Source organism: Anguilla rostrata, chromosome 4 (genome assembly GCF_018555375.3).
Source record: "Anguilla rostrata isolate EN2019 chromosome 4, ASM1855537v3, whole genome shotgun sequence".
In the NCBI taxonomy this organism is placed as follows: Eukaryota; Metazoa; Chordata; class Actinopteri; order Anguilliformes; family Anguillidae; genus Anguilla; species Anguilla rostrata.
In genome coordinates, this window is record NC_057936.1 from 30,399,641 (window position 1) to 30,416,402 (window position 16,762).

Below are 16,762 nucleotides of genomic sequence, written 5' to 3' on the forward strand. Positions count from 1 at the left end.
GTGTACACAGACATCGGCTTATGAAGGAAACATTTAAACAAATTTTATTTTGCAAACCAAAATATTTCCACTTGTTTACAGTATTATTTAAGTAGAGAACATGAGTCTGGAGTTACAGAGTCTCTATATAACTGTGTTTGTGAGTTTGGCTAATAAGAACAATAAATTACAAATAAATAATAAATAATAGAGGTCCAGATGGGCATGCATATGAACACAACATTACTGCCCATCAGCAGTACCTGGAAATCTTAAGTTTTTTTTCAGTTCCTCACTGGGAATAGCCTTGCCACAATATGTTTACTTGGCTCCGCACACCTAACTCCTACTTCTTTGCCATTTAGTGCCTATTTTAGTTACATTACAGGCCAATGGTATAAGGCTACCTGTGGTTTAAAAAAAAAAGAAAAAAAACTTACAGGAGATAAGATTTCAGCCAATTTAACTACTCCTCCACCTCCCTCCCAACTCCATCTCTCACTTTGCAAAATGATTGGATAGACATCCATAATTTGTTTAATTCTAATTAAAGCCAAAGTTTGAGGAAAGTCATGTGTGAGATTATTTTAACTCATCTTTTTGTTATTGTAGGTACAAATTGGAAAAAAAAGTTTGTACTTTGGTTTGTTATTCAATAAATATGTATAAATTATCTGAATTCTTCTCTACCTACAGTTTTTTTTTGTTGTTAAACCATAGGTGGCCTAATACTTTTGGCCAGCACTATATGTTGCGTCATCATATCCGCCTATCATTTGACCACAATCTTCGCTTATCGGCTCATATTTACAAGTCTGTTTTAAGCTATTATCTACCAAAACTGATATGACACCAATATCACTGACCATCCCTACATCCAAACTTAGGAGCATAAGTAAGTGTGCAAGGTTTTATTCTTCAAGTTAATATTTCCTAATATGACACCTTATGCCAAGACCTTTTTGGAATTTCATAATTTATTCTCTTATAGTGATAACCCTCCTATTACATTAACTTGTGAATGTGGATCCAAACATTACATAAAAGCTATTAATGTGAGAAATCACATTATCCTTCCCATCTGAATGGACTTTTCAGACCAAGAAGTGCATACTTATATAGCCAAACTTACAAAGTACCAAATGATAAAATTCATAATGCTATACTAGTGCCTTTGAGAAAGGCATCAAACCTGAATGGCTCTAAATGATATCGCAGTGCATTAATAATTAAAAGGCAGGGTGCATGCTTTTAAACTCACCCTGGTTGAGGATGCTTGTTAATCAGACATGCCATATAATGTGGTGCAATAACATTGCAGAGAACATTGTGCATGGAAATGCATTTGCACTCAAGTGCCTATAACATACCAGAAGCACCCACATTTTGGCAAAGATGTGGAACTACCAGTATATAAACCCAGCCCAACATGTGACATCAACAAGTGAACATATAATGAGGTGAACATAAATGGTGTTAACGATATTCACGCCAACAAGACCGACTTGCAATGGAAAGATAAAGCATTCTTTTTCAGGACAAACCATCAAACCTAACCATCAATGAGAACAGCTGAGGTGGAACTGCAACACAACAACTCACGACCATGGTACAAATGGCTTGGCTGTTATTGGGAATCTACATCTACATCTACAATGACTAAACTTAGGGTTGTAACTAGGCAGCTGTTTCGTAGGTGACTTAGGTGCATTAACTGTCTTAACGACTACTTGTATTTTTTCCATAGATTGCGTTGTTGCCGTTCTCGTTGTTAGTGTTAATCAGTTTAACCATCAGGGTCCAAGTTGAACTATGCGGTTGTTCCCTGCACTTGGACCGGTACTTCTCTCTAGGGGTTTCGTCATACTTGTTCCTGGTTATGGTTATACACTTTGTTGTACGTCGCTCTGGATAAGAGCGTCTGCCAAATGCCTGTAATGTAATGTAACATCTACAGGGAAAATCTTGGGGTCCTTTCCCCCCCAAGAAAGCTCGGAAGCAGGCACGGACAAACCTGTGTGATTATAAACCACGTCAGTGATGCAGGCCATATTCCACTCTTTCCTGAGCTTTTCCACCAGGTTGCCAGCATCTGCCCAGGTGAACTTCTTCCCAGGAGGAGAGAAGTCTGGATTCAGCTGCAACTGATCCGCCAAAGAGTAGCATGAACGTGACAAGCCTAGCGTCTGCAGGGGCGTGAAGTGAATCATGTTATACCCTGAAAAAAACAACAGAAAATCACCCTTTAGAGAGGTACATTTATATTCAACAGCAAGGATCTTACAATTGTCTTTTGACTGCATAAACATCATATTTACCAAATATTACACTGGTTTAGAAATATATTATATAATTATTTGGTGTTCTTTTTTTTTGTATCTTAGTTTATTTAACCGTTATGTGTAATGCGCACATGGATTTAGCTAATGATTAATCTAGTCCTACTTCTAATCAGGAACAGACAAATCAGACGAATACCGTCTGTATGAATGTTGCCTTTTTTGAGGTCAAATGTAATGCAAACACTAGCTTGATACACTGCAGAATCACTGACCAAATGATAATCACCCAGTCTCACCATGCATGGGTAAACTAATATTTAGGGTAAATTAAAGAGCACAGCTCAACTGAAACTAGTTGGTTCACTATCTCACATAAGAACCACAAACAAATCAAAAAACCTTTTGTTATGTGTTTTACCAGATGGGTCCTGATGAGCTGAATATTTTCTGGAACCTTTAACAAGTAAGGTCAAGCCTTCTCCAGTCTTACCAGACTCCTTGGCCACTCTGAGCCTGTCCTCCCATTCGTCCAAAGGGCCAAGACACTTGGCTAAGTAGGTCTGAATGCTGATGCAGTCCAGAGGGAGAACATGATCATCAGCACCCACACGAAGAATTGGATCCACTACAATGTAGCCACCACCAGTCTTCTCTTCATTCCTGCAAAAATGGTGACAATGTTGGTGGATGTGTAATGCCGGTGACCAGAAATTTTAAAAAGCTCCACACAAATTATTTTTATTGCAAATGTCACTGCAGTCGCAGAAGATAATACAAAATTAATACTTGCCAAAGCACTACAAGACACTTAAAACAAGACTAGTCCCTTATATCGGCCTGCCCTGTATGAAGCACAGTTACTGCCAACTACCTTTTCTGTTAAATCTGATCACCTAAGTTGTAGAGAATAAACAATGGAATAGATTGAGCTTACCCACAGCCAAAATAATACTGATATGACCCTGCAGTCTTCAATTCGAGTTTACAGAACTTGTCAGAGTCATCCTCTCTCCCAGTGGGATTCACCCATTCCAAAGCACGGAACTTGTGGCGGTCAAACTTTGCTCCTTCTGCCGGGTAGTTGACGTGAACATGCACATTTTTCCCCTGGAGAGTGGGGCCCAGCCGAAATTGGAGCTCGTAGCCTAAAGAAAAATTGCAAAGTAATAATAACTGAATGACAGTGGAGGCATGCTGGCAAGCATAATATTACCAAATCTCTTGGATTCCATTCTGTCTGCGCTCAACACATACGGTGCAAGGTTTTGTAAAAACAATTTTGTAATTCTTTTCACTTCAGGATAATAAGGGCAATACTGTGGTAAAATGTAGAAACGCTGCTATGTTCATTTGCAAACTTGAAAACCCCTGAGCAGGTGATTCATTACAACAACAAAAAAAGAAAAACAACAAATAACTACAGTGAAATCAAGTACCAACTACTACCAGAATTTCTTTTTGTTTAATGTTCAATTTCTATAATAATACATTCATCATCAAAACGCTTCTGCCGTTCACGACCATGTGATTTTTCACAAGCATCAATTACATAATCCTTTGTGATACTATATTCAAGAAAACGTGGCCCCACATCTTAAAAGGAAATCTGCTTAAACAACATTAGTCCACCAAATCTACATTAAGACTCATAAGAGAATATTATGATGAATGAAACAAAATCAAGAACTTACGCAATAAAATGCACTTCATTGCAAACATGCTTTTGAGTGCTGTAGACTGTTGTTGAGAAATGCATTACACCACTAAGGGTGCATGATGATACAATACTAGTGTGCAGGATTTCATGTGTTTTTGTTTTGAAATGACTTCTTGAAACCATGTTGTTAACTGTTGCCCATGGAAAGTGCTGGCACAAATATAGTTTTAATAGCATAAACCCAGAAATAACCACTTAAATTTTAAGCACTGGTTCAACAAAACATTTCTGTCCTGCAGTTAAGCCACAAGCACCAAAGCTTTTTCAGCGCTATAAATAGCCACATAGCTGCTACTTTCCACACATGATACACACCCCGTCCCAGAAATGTCAAATGTACGACAAGGCTCTTAAATGTTGGAAATAATTCAGTTTCTCGCCGCTTTCTGTCATTAACCTGTACATTACAAGTGCACAAACATTGCACTTAGAGATAACCCAACATAAGTTGCAGTTCTCCGCAGTCACAGAATCAATAACGGTGTAGCTTTCAATAGATATCAAACAGACGGCTATTAATTGAGGCAATTTCTCCAAAATAACTTCATCGGAAACGGACATAAAAGAAAACATCAGCCATAGCTGTGTGGCCTATCATACAAGACACGGAATGAGAAATATAATGTCGAGAAATTACTGTACCTTGCTCCAGTCGAAACAGAGTCCTCTCGAGTTTCTCCATGTCATTGAGTAGCATGACTCTTGTCTGTTTGCCGTGGACCATTTTTGCTCCCCGTATTTAAGGTGCCCTTTACATGCAGGAAACGATGCTTTAGGATTCCCGAGGATCACCTTCAATGGGGGGAGGGATATAGCCTACATTACCAACAATACAGAATGCTACCACAACCACCGGCTGTACGTTACAGTCTACATACAACTCTGTTACTACAAATCAAAGGGTAATCAATACATTTACAGGAAGCCAATCTAACATTTCACAAAGCCAATGGTGATTTAAATCAAAATTTAACCAATTCGCCTACCACGACGGTGTGGATAGTGCGGATTGTTGAAAAGCGCTATCACAGTCCAAAAACAAACAAATATAAAACACCCGACTATTGTCGCAATGACAGCAACTAAGTAATGTTATTTTACTAATTCAGCACAAAGTTCCGACAACAAAGTATCCCGTTCGTTGTAATATTAACGAGCACAATAAATGTAATCTATAGTTGAAACATGTATCAAGCATGCAATAGCTTCCTGGTTTGGAAACTTTCACAGTTCGTATTCCAAATTCATCTCTTCAAGCACGTTTATTAAAAAGGAAACAATTAAATACATTTACTTTAATGGCAAAAATATTTCCCTTTAGCAACCGTCACTGTATGTCACACGAACGATTACTAATCGACTAGCAAGGACGCAGGAAACACTGCAGTAAATTGGATTATATCAATACCACTTCTGTTTCTGTGATTAAGAAAACATACGCACTTTCAGTGAAAAATATTAATCCAGATTATCAAAGGACAGGCATCATCGACAGCTACATCTACTGCAACTTCCCGACCCTTGCGGATAAAACAAGCTGCACAGCAGCCAAAATTAACCAACTGATAAGGTCAGGAATCTTGAAGAAGGTCAGGCTATTTTAATATTCCATTTCGACGTGTTAAATGTAATCACATCTTACATCGTCTCTCCAAGGAACTCCTAACTGTGCTCAAATGTGCAATGTATTCCTAGCTTTGCCATAAACTAGGAATACTCGAACTGCATATTATAGCCTATTATTGGATATATTATTTTATTCTAGCTAGCCTACTGCAAATTACCTTCACACTATGCACCAAAACTGTTTTAACAGTATTTTTTTAATTTATCGTATCACCTTATTTTGGAAATAGAAATAGTGCCAACTGTCCCAGTTGCGTTTGTGAGTGGGTGGGGTTTGGGTGAGTCCTAACACAACCTTTACCCTGAGTGGGCTACCGTAATGTTAGGAGTAAACAGTCATAGTCTTACGTTAAATTCGCAACTCGGCATTTTAATTTGTCTGTCAATAATATAGGCTACGGACCATGGAGACTCGCACTATAGGCATTTTATCTGGGGACAATTTATGTTAAACCTCTGGGTCACACATAGGGAAATCCATGAGGAATAAATATACATGTAGGCTATTGGAGACTGAGTTTAAACGGAGAATAGCAGTAACAAGGACGCTAGTGGGCAAGCCACGAAAACTCGCTCTAACGCCGTGTAGCAACACCACATTTAATAAAACAGGTGAAGCAAATCAAGCGATCTAACAGCAGCCTACATCTTTTTAGTGTCATCTACTTTTAGACAAATACAACATCTGTCTTACTTTGAAACAAAAGCCCATAGTTCTTTGAAAGCAAACGCTTATACAGGAAAGGCAAACTGGCTAGCAAGACCCACGAAACTGCGACTAGTAATATTGTTCTAATAAGGTATTTAATGCTTTGATTTTCACGGTATCCGTTCTGAACGTTACCCACAACCTATTGTCACATTGTAAGTCTATTAAGAGATGTTGCTGTTCTGTCATTAACGCCGATCAATATAATGTTACATTAAGCCGCCATCCATTTTTTGCGGCTGCTTAAGTCACTGTTTACTCAGTAAAATGAAACTGATTAGATGCATGTTCATTTAAGCCATTGCATGCCAAAGTGATTAATCAGAAACCCAGTTTTTCAAAATCATAGTCTACCATGTGACTGTCTGTCACTGATAGTCTTCCCGATATGCGATCACATATTTTTGTAGCCCAAATAAAAACTCCACTGAGTGCAGTCAGCTTCTTTGTTTCTGTTTATCATACACAAAATATCAAGTAGGCTAGCCAAGGTTAAATCCTAGCATAATTGTCACATACATCCTAGCTGAATATCCCTCAACATTAACGAACAATACGTTGTTTAAATAAATATATAATCACCAAACAATTTACATAAAATTAGAAACAGAAACCCGTTTTGGGAGTAGGCCTGCATTCGATAAGTTCGATAGGTAGTAAATAGCTCGCTAATGACGGTAAAAGTAAGGCACAATAGATGTACTCTAGGCTACTGTAAATACCAGGTACTCACAAATCAGAACACTACAACGCTCGACTCTTTTGCAAATGGGCCGATGGGAAGACAAGTCCAGCACGAAATCGGTATACCGCACAATGTCGAGCTGTGGACTTCACTTTCCATCATGCTCTCCTCGTTACGTTGTGAAGGTATACTTTGCATAGACGTTAAAAAGGTCACCTGTTGTTTAGTAGTATGCCGGTCTTTAACCAATTACAGGCCACCTTGAAGAAAGATCCTCCTATTCAGCCTACTCTAGTTTTTCACGGCAAGAAATAAAATTCATGCTGCAACTTCCTCGTTTAGGAGGTCGGTGCAGTGAGACTGATCATGGTGAGTCGTGAGAACTTTATATGAAACTAACTGTAGAACGTTATAATAATACTATAGGATGTAGTGTGCTTGTAAACTAAGAACAGTTTCACCTTTTGGTTTGTTTTGCTGGGCGTTGAGTAAGTTTTGGACAGGTGTACCTCACGCAAAATATTTACGATTATCATACCTTTTTACATACCTTTTGAAAAGCATTTAAGGACCGGGAATTGAAGCGTGTTACTGTTATTGTTTAATTTCGTAGTTGAAAAGGATCAAGAAATGTTTTTTTACTACTATGCTTTTGCTTTCCCCAGCTAACATTAGATTTTAATAAAATGATCATCTGTGACTGTCTACGTCATATTCAGAGAATGAATCGGATTTTATTATGTATTGTTGGCAGTCATCGTTGGTATTCACATTCAGTTTTAAATAAATGACAGTGAGCGTAACTTGATAAATGGCGTACAGTGTGGACATTGTGGTACCATGCAGTCTTAAGTGCAATGTTCTTGAATACCATATAATACCTTTGTGTTTCTGATGTACACTTTTATACCTGCTATTAAGTGCTTATACTTGCATGAGCAGTTGGTAAGGCAGCCTACTTTAATGATGAAAATGAAATGTTAAATGATAGCAAGTCATGCAGGAGTCAGGCTGAGGGTGAATCATAGGCTATACACATTATAAGAGAAGTAGTATGGACTCACATGGTGCAGGAACATTTGTCACATGAACATTAAAACACCCACAGTGCTTTAGATAAGCTCAGACAGAATTAATTTAAGAGTTCCATCTAAACTTCCAGTCTTCTGCTTCTGCTTTCAGAGACATGCAAAGATAAAAATGAGATGATTTTAGAATTCTTTAGGGCCATAGGTCCATAAAAGCCAATGATGGGAGTAAATTGGGAATACATGTTGTCATCTCATTTGTCGATTTGTTCTTCATTTCAGATGTCTGTAAACTTACCAAGTCTACTGTTGGCTCTGGTGGTTACAGTTAGTTTTAAGACAGTTACCTGTTTCAGTAATGGAAAAGTAACAGTTGCTTGCACGAGCATGGAACCAAGTCATGGTCAGCATTCTAGCACAAAACCCAACACATATACAATAACAGCGAACAAGGATAAATTTAGTCCTGGGGATCAAGTCCAAGGTACTGTACTGTATGTCCAGCTGTTTTATAAGAGTCACATTGTTATAGTAATCAGAAGTTAATGTTGTTACATCTTAAGTAGCAGCAGAAGATTCCTTATAGCATAGTGACAATATACATAATGAAAATAACAAAAACAAGCCAATAATTTTGTTTAAAAGAAGGTCATAGGTGACATTTGTTTCTCGTCACTGTGTCTTTAGTAACCCTGTCTGCTTCCAAATCTGGGACTACATATTTCAAGGGTTTTCTTATTGAAGCTCGGGATGCTGGAAATCTTGATGGTGGTGCACTGGGATCATTTACTCTTGTTAATAGCACTGACTCACAGCTATTGAATTGTGGCCCCACACAGGTGAGTGATTTAGACTGTTAAGTTTCTTCACATGAACTCAGAAACCACACAGCTACTGTGTGCCATGTTAAATTACAGTCATTTAACAATAGTAGTGTTTTGTGTCTGGACAAACTCAGTGTGCTTCAACCCTATCATTTGAAGGGATCAGCTGTGAGCCACACAAGTGATAGCAAAAAGAGACAAATCCAAGTTATCTGGAACTCTCCGGAAAGCGTCCCATCCAGTGTCCAATTTCTGTGAGTGTCCAATTATCCCTCCCCCAGGTGCTTGTCTTGTGCCTGTTCAATAAAATTCCTATTTTATGTATTTTGCTAAAATCCAATGTATTAGTAGTGGCTTCAAGGAAGAACTTAGACTCATCTTCAAGAGCGTATCACTGCAGACTGTGTCATGCAGTCACATGTTCTTATTTTGTTTGTTCTTGACTGATGTTGTGTGCTGCACGTTCTTGTGTCCGTGTGTGTCAGAGTGACGGTGGTTCAGAAGTACCGTGATTACTGGGTGAAAATCCTTGGCCCTGTGGTGTCTCAGGCTGGGGTTACTCCAGGACCACCCCACCCCACCCACTCTGCTGCAACAACCACAACACCGGCTGTACTTCCAAGACCAGTGAGTCAGACCCAGTTCGATTACTGCTACTGTGACGCCGGTTATGATGGTAAAGATTGAGATGTATTGTGAGGCACGCTCTGTTTGAGGTTTACTGTTTGAGGCTGATGACTCTCTCTCTCTCTCTCTCTCAGTTCAGCTCTGAGGGCTGTGGCATCAGGAAGTCCTGCCTGCGGGACCCTGTGGGCTGTGACCCAGAGCTGCAGCCCTTCTGCTTCTTCCTCTCCTTCACCACAGCGGGGCAGAGCACACTGTTTGAGCTCAGTGGGCCAGCTAACGGCTACATATCCTTCGCGCTGTCACTGGATAGATGGATGGTGGGTGTCCCCACAGAAGTATATTTAAACTAAAAAAAATCTACTTAGTTTTATTTTCTGCCGCTCCCTACAGTGTCAGAGTCGGTTGACAGTAGTGTTTGCAATGTAACATGACATTTTGGAGTTGCTTACCTGAGTTGGCAACCGCAATTAGGGGGCTCAGCTTTTGTGAACCAAGGTAGGTTATCATTGCGTGATTTAACATAAGTGAAGATGTGAAATATGTAATTAACAGAAGTCTGGAGTTTGTAGCTGTTACCTTCCAGTAGAAAATTAACCAGTTTTTATTTTGGATGTACAGTACCAAGCAGGCACATTACCAAATAAATCAGAGCAAGTTCAGAAATGCCTTATTTTTCAATTGGTTTTTTAAAGTCTGCCATGGCACCATTCTGTTCCTTTAAACCACTGTTTGAAATATGCTATATCGCTGAAGGAAAAAGGGGGCGGGGGGCAAATAAAAATTTTCTGAGGGACCCCAAATGTTCAAGGGTGCCCCTGATTGCAGAGTTTTTTGGATGAATGTAAACGGGGTGTATTTGTCTACAGGGGAATGACGACATGTACCTGTGTGTGAAAGATGGTAACAAGGTGGACATTGATGCTGCCTTTGTCACAGGCCGAAGCCATCCAGTGGTGGCATCAGAGGTACAAAATGTCACAGGCTATATTGACATTCCCTCAGGGACATTTTCCTTGTCACGTCAGTGCTCGATTTCTGAGGGCAACCTGTGTTTTAGCAGCTGTGTTTGATTAGATAAGGCAATGTTTATTTTATACGAGCACTGATTTTTTTTAAAATTCTTGCTCTCACCTCTCCATATGATTCTTTTTTGAATTATCAGTCAGTTGCTTTCTATTTTAAATATTTCATACATGAACTTTGCATTGGTCTCTATTACATGTTAAAAGACACTGGGGAATAAGCTGATATCGTGGATGGACAAATCAAATCTCATTTTGATTTTTTCTATGTTGTTTGAAATTCCTTGCTCTGGTATGCTGTGCTGGATTGCACGTTCTTCAAGCTTGCATGTTTTCTTTGGCTCCTGTTGTCCTGGCAGACTACTGATTGGGACTGTGTGCATCTCTCTTCACTTTATTGCTGTTCATGTGGTCACTTGCGCTGTCCCCAAATCAAACCATTAGCTTTAACTGCCACTGTATCCTTCTTTGCTAGAACTTTCTAACAGACACAGCCTGGAGGCTGTCAGACGGGGTCATCCAATGCAGGTTCCGCAGGAACATTCACATCCCACAGGACCTCACCAGATTCAGCCTGAACGAGAGCTACTACCTGTTCATGGCACATGGGCGAGCAGAAAATGGTCAGGCTTCACTCTTGTGTTTCAAGTCTTTAAAGAATGCTGGTGACTTTCACCGTCCTTTTTTAAAATAATTTTCATGAAGCTGATAACTGCATTTTTTGTATGGCTCTAAAAATATGGAAGGTAATAACCTTTGCTACCTTTGCATTCTCTTACCATTATCTTATGTAGATGATAGCTGCAAGTGCAGGAGATTGGCTGAGGTCCAGCCCTGAATTGAGGTGATTGCAACTTGTTGTGCTTATCAATTTTCAGGTATGATCCACAGACACGGCAGACAGCCTCTGATATCTGCCTTTCAGACAGTTATCACTGGGCCCCCTCAGAATCTGACTGGGTCACGCTCTCCTTTGCTCATGAAATTCCATGGTAAGTTTGCTCCCAGATTAGAAATCATAACAGTCAAAATAAAAAAAATTTCGTAAATGTGTATAAAACTTGATATCAGCAGGCAGTCTTATCCTTGGTATTTTAGAGTAAAATAAATGAAAGAATTTTGTTTAAAAGTGCAACAGCAGATTGTAAATCTATGGCCCTACTGTTTTGAGTGCTCTGATAAATTCCTTCCTCTGAACTGGCAGGGGCTTTTATGCTTATTGCCTGGATGTCCACGGTCAACATTGGTATTATTATTGCGCGCTACTTCAAAGACGATTGGACTGATAGAGCCCTCTGCGGGCAGAGGGTTTGGTTTCAGGTAATAGATTTCTGTATTTCTTCATTTTTTACATAAGGGTTTTTTGCTCTTGTTTGGTAATGTGCTTTTTTGGTTAATGGCTTGTTCCACAATAGGTGATATTACACGCGGGCACTCTTTCTTTCTGAAAGGGTTTGCATTGATATCTCGGCTGATTCGGTAGTTTCGCTGCATTCGTTGAGGTGATTGTGGCAGTCTGCAGTAGAATAAGTAAATGGGGGTGTTCATTTTGTCTCCTGCCGTTTCCCCAGGTACATCGAGCCTTGATGGTCCTCACCGTGCTGCTGACCTCTGTGGCATTCATTCTACCCTTTATTTACCGAGGGGGCTGGAGTCATGTAAGCTTCATTTCTCTGTTTGATTGTGTATCTTGATGGTTTGTGATACAAAACGTGGAGTTACTACCATATACTCTTCATAATGGACATGGACCACGGTTTTGAATAAAGCCGTTTATACTTTTTTGAATTTAACCCATTATAGTTACAGTTGGACCAGTCTGAAGCTATTATAGCACTTGGGATTGAGCCAGCTGTGGGGTTCTGGTTTGGTAAAAAGTATTTTGATTGGATTGTCTAATCCCATGAAGTAGAGCTCCGTATATATTTGGACTCCTTAAGCCTTGCTCTGCCATCCATGTCATTTTCTAAACCTGACAGAAAAGGGCCCTTGTGTCCTGCTGTTTTAAGTTTTTATGACTGCTGGGCGGTGATTGGAAAGTCATCATGGATGGAACTGCAATATCACTGGCTAAAAATCATTATTCCATGTAGATCAGTGATTTGAACAAATGCTTTTTTTAAATGCTTGAAACTCAATGATTAGCTGTATGACAGGTGCCATAAACAGTGGTTTTATAAATCCTTATCTGTCTATGCTGATGTTATTTAAAAATATATTATCTTCTCGATCTCAGTATCTTTTGTATTTGAAGCACATCATTTAATCACAACAAGTGCTCAATTTCAATTTCTCAAAACTGTGCTGCTCTTTCCCACTGTGACCAGCAGAGGGCTCCCATTCTCCAGAAACAGTAAATGGGAGCTTTTAATTAAATAATTATATACCTGTGAATAATTCTTAAAATTTCAGCTTATTCTTGCACTTTGAACTATGCTTTATGTTCTGGCTTGTGACATGTCTTAAGAATATGAAATGGCTTTTGTTCAGTTGCTGGCACTATCAGTACCGAATATATTCTGCAATATTCTCTTGTTTTCTCTGTCTGTTTTTGTGGTTCCCCTGTATTATGTTGTGTACATGAGAGTCGGTTGATCAGTTTGTGGTATTTCTACAGCTTGCTGTGTTCAGTCTGACTGTTTCTCCGTTTTCCAGCGTGCTGGAGCTCACCCTTACCTTGGCTGTACTGTCATGTTTCTTGCGGTGATTCAGCCTGTGATGGCTCTGCTCAGACCCCGACCAGACTCCGCAAGGTAACCCCTCCCTTCTCACACTGTTGCAGGTTTTGACTCATTGACCTTTAAACAGAATTTACATGACCACATTTTCAGCCTAATTAAAATGTGATTAGGTCTGATGTACTGAATACAGTATTTAAATACTGTATTTGTAAGGTAAGCTGACTTGGTGTACGTGCTTGATATGTCCACTTTCCCTGGGGCTATTATGGAAATATGTGTTGACTTGGAAAAGAAAATTAATTTCAAGTTCCAATTGAATGTACTTATTGTATGACACCCTGCTGGTTTTGTATGGAACTTCCAAAGATGTGCTTTACGGTATTAGTTACACTAGAGTCCACTCAAGTGCACTCCACAACATTGCAGCATAGCCAAAGTGTGCTGGCATAATCTGAATATTAGCATGAATGTTTAGTACATGGATGTTCTCAGCAGCCTCTCTCTCTCTCTCCTCAGAAGGTACATATTCAATTGGATGCATTTTGGTGCTGGTACTATTGCAGAGATAATTGCTGGTATGTAGTGATTTTCAGTAGTTTTCTTTCATTTGAGACAATGGAGAAATAGTTTGAAAACAGCTATATGTAAACTCTTTGCCCAGTTGTTTATTTTCAGTTCATATATTTCAGAATTACAGTATGGTTTTTGGTGGAATTAGTATTTTGAATGAACACACCACTCATATTCTCATATTGTATGTTCTCATATATGATATGAGATATCTCATATCATATTTTAAGTCACATTTCCTTCTGTATATCTTGCACTACTGTAGCTTTACTGCACACATTGAGTTTTTGTACAAAACTCCTTTAAATAAAATAGTTAACCAGTTACTGACATTATGCTGTGTCAACTCTTTAGAAAAGTTGATATTAATAAAGTGGATTAATCTTGAGAAACCTTTGTAGGTGAATTTGTCTACTCCAGGGCCTTGTCTTCTATTAGTGGTGATATAGGCTCAAATGGACACTTGATTTGTCTTTGGGGTAATTGTAATTGGTGCGTAATCACTGGGTGAATGGCATTGGTTCTGTCCTGTTGTGCTACAGTTGTTGCCATATTCCTGGGGATCCATCAGCAGGCTCTGGTTCTTCCTGGACCCTGGTCCACGGGCGTCCTGGCAGGAATGGTTGTGTGGGGCGTGGTAGCAGAGCTGCTTCTGGAGTTTCACAGTAAAGGCTTTTTCAAATTGGGTATGTCTGCTGTATCCATTTCCTTTCCTCCCTGACGCTTAATCTATCTCTACAGAAAAAAATAATTATGGCAATTAAGAAGCTATAGAAAAAAGGCTTCCATGTTTCTTCATTTGTAAGACAGGCAATTGTAATAATTTACAGAGCCTTCAAAAAGCAAAGATATCTTTTCTTGCTAGCTTCTTTAACATTATACAGTAATTGTTGACTGTGTATTGATCAATATCAGAAAGCTCCTAAAACAACCAAAATTCCAATATTTAATATTTTTTTAAAGTATATTGAGCATCCCAGTGCATAATTGTCCTATTTATATTTTCTCTCTCTGATGAAATATAAGAGAGTATCCGTTTAAAAGTAAGCTTTAGCGTTTCTGAAATAGTTTCATGTGTTTTTAATGGAAAATGTTGTCGCTGCTGCAGGGAGAGGACGCAGAGTGGGCCAGTGCCATTAGCCATGACACTTATTAAATACCGTACTGGTCGAAGTGTGAGATGAATACTAATTGGGTGTAAATGGCAGCTCATGCAGTCTAAAAAGCCTTTGTCCTCCTGTATTAGGAATGCTGAATTATTACCGTGCTTGATTGTATAATAAAAAAATTGTCTGTTGCAGGAAGTGGCAACTCGGAAGATAAAGATGAAATTCTGCCTGAATCCACAGAATTAACCAGTTGTGAAGTAAGATTTACACTAAAAGGCATATTTTCTTTCAGAAATCATGTTATTTTTTGTTACAGCTTTCACTGTAAATTGAGTTTCTGTGAAACCTAGGTTTTGTAATATTGAGTGGTAAGCGTGTCTCTGGCTCTTTGCAGGGCGGTGTGTTTAAAAGGGTTGTGTTGGCGGTCTTCCTCAGCGGGAATGTGGCACTGCTGAGCTGTCTCTTGTACTCCATCAGCAGCATCTGAGAACATCGCCTCACCTGGCCCCATTTTTAAATATCTTCCTAATGCTGCCAAATGTAACGCACAATGCTAAGTCTTCTGAGACAGACTGCACTGATCGCTGGGCTAGGGGGAGGATTGATAGCTGTAAGTCTGGTTTAAGATGCTTCAAAGCAATGCAACATTCTGCATCTGAAAGTGTGGGTGTGTTTTCTTTAATGTTGAAAGGGGCTTAACAGGTGTGGAGAAATGCACTGAGAATGACTTGAATATTGTTGGATGTGCATGAGACTTATGCTTGAACGCTAGTAATTTGCATAACGTATTTACTTAGCTGTCTTGTTAATTGTGTAATGCAGGCAGTATTGTGCCTTTCCTGCAGATTGACACAATTTCTTATTACTGTTCAGCTGAGCTTGCATGGTGAAACAGGCTATATTTTCAAGCATTTTCACTTAACATTCAAACTTTAAGCCCAATATAACATTTTATGTGATCTGGCTTCTGTATTTCATTTTTTTGCAATCACAAAACAAGCATTTTAAACATACTGATTTTTCTGTTCTTAAAATTTGATGTAACATGTCTATTTGTTTCTATATTTGTTACTCCAACATTTTACATAAATGTCCACGTGTGGATTAAATATTTTTAAAGACTACGTGGTTAATATGTTTTAAAATGGAAGGGCTAAGCCTGTAGAAGTGATCAGATGTTATGTCCCTTGGAAGAATAATTAATTAAAAATTTATATTAAATATACACTCAATTTGTAAAACATTTCTAATGGTAATTTTTAGTAATTTAACAGAATTTATAAATATGGTTTACATTCAATAATGTTTATTTTAACATCATTTATATTGATGATAATTATTTGGTACGTAAATTCATTAAAGCTTTAGATTGGCTTAGTTTTTTTCCCCAAGGAAAAATATATTTTTTTCTGCTGTGTACTGTTGGACAGTTCAAATGCATTTTAAGGCAGTGTATAGCATTTCTTCAAGGAGAATATTTTTATAGCATGTAACGTCCAACAAAATATAAACCTGTCAAGCCTGTTGATGCAGGTGGGCGGCATTAAAAGTTTGGCATTGTTCGGAAGTATAGATACGTTGTTGCCTTTTGATAGAATGCACAAAGCAAGAGCTGTAATCATGTCGAGACAGGCTTTCTGCAGGGCTTTTAAAGGCCTTCTTGCTGCCCACAGTTACATCAGTAACCTGTCCTCGCAGCACCTTTTAGTTCATATTTTTATTTATTTATTTATTTTTTCATTTTTAGGTTGTGTAATTAAGTAAGTATATTTTGTTTTTTTGCATTAGAGCACAGTAGCCTCTTTATTGCAATGTGTGTGGGCTGATTGCTAATGCACCTGTTTTGAGATTTGTTCAGAGTGTTTAAAAGCACAATAAGACGCTTTCGCTGAAGACCAAAGAG

At 38.7% G+C, this 16,762-nt stretch overlaps 2 protein-coding genes across 10 annotated transcripts in view; one reads left to right on the top strand and one right to left on the bottom strand.

The window, feature by feature from the left end:
- The window catches only part of LOC135253192 (glycogen debranching enzyme-like), a 31,122-nt gene extending 23,939 nt beyond the window's left edge, over positions 1-7,183 (bottom strand). For 2 of the 6 annotated variants that reach the window (XM_064332181.1, XM_064332180.1), the window contains exons 1-5: positions 5,422-5,580; positions 4,621-4,770; positions 3,196-3,406; positions 2,752-2,921; positions 1,994-2,197 (exon numbers count right to left, since the gene is read on the bottom strand). In XM_064332181.1, coding sequence (XP_064188251.1) covers positions 1,994-2,197; positions 2,752-2,921; positions 3,196-3,406; positions 4,621-4,702 — 667 coding nt within the window. In that variant the 5' untranslated portion in view covers positions 4,703-4,770; positions 5,422-5,580. The other 4 variants (XM_064332182.1, XM_064332185.1, XM_064332183.1 and 1 more) reach the window with 4 other exon arrangements.
- frrs1b (ferric-chelate reductase 1b) lies at positions 6,128-16,759 on the top strand. Of its 4 annotated transcripts, none has more exons than XM_064332190.1 (16): positions 6,128-6,216; positions 8,309-8,510; positions 8,714-8,865; positions 9,010-9,104; positions 9,336-9,477; positions 9,612-9,794; positions 10,344-10,442; positions 10,975-11,122; positions 11,378-11,491; positions 11,704-11,819; positions 12,071-12,157; positions 13,155-13,252; positions 13,697-13,755; positions 14,293-14,436; positions 15,052-15,116; positions 15,254-16,759. In XM_064332190.1, exons 2-16 carry the CDS (start codon positions 8,309-8,311, stop codon positions 15,344-15,346), a joined length of 1,797 nt encoding a protein of 598 aa, XP_064188260.1. In that variant the 5' UTR covers positions 6,128-6,216; the 3' UTR covers positions 15,347-16,759. The 4 variants fall into 4 exon arrangements, with proteins under 4 accessions (XP_064188260.1, XP_064188259.1, XP_064188261.1 ...); XM_064332189.1 differs by lacking the exon at positions 6,128-6,216 and adding an exon at positions 6,245-6,404; XM_064332188.1 differs by lacking the exon at positions 6,128-6,216 and adding an exon at positions 7,236-7,367.
- Positions 16,760-16,762: the final 3 nt, after the last annotated feature.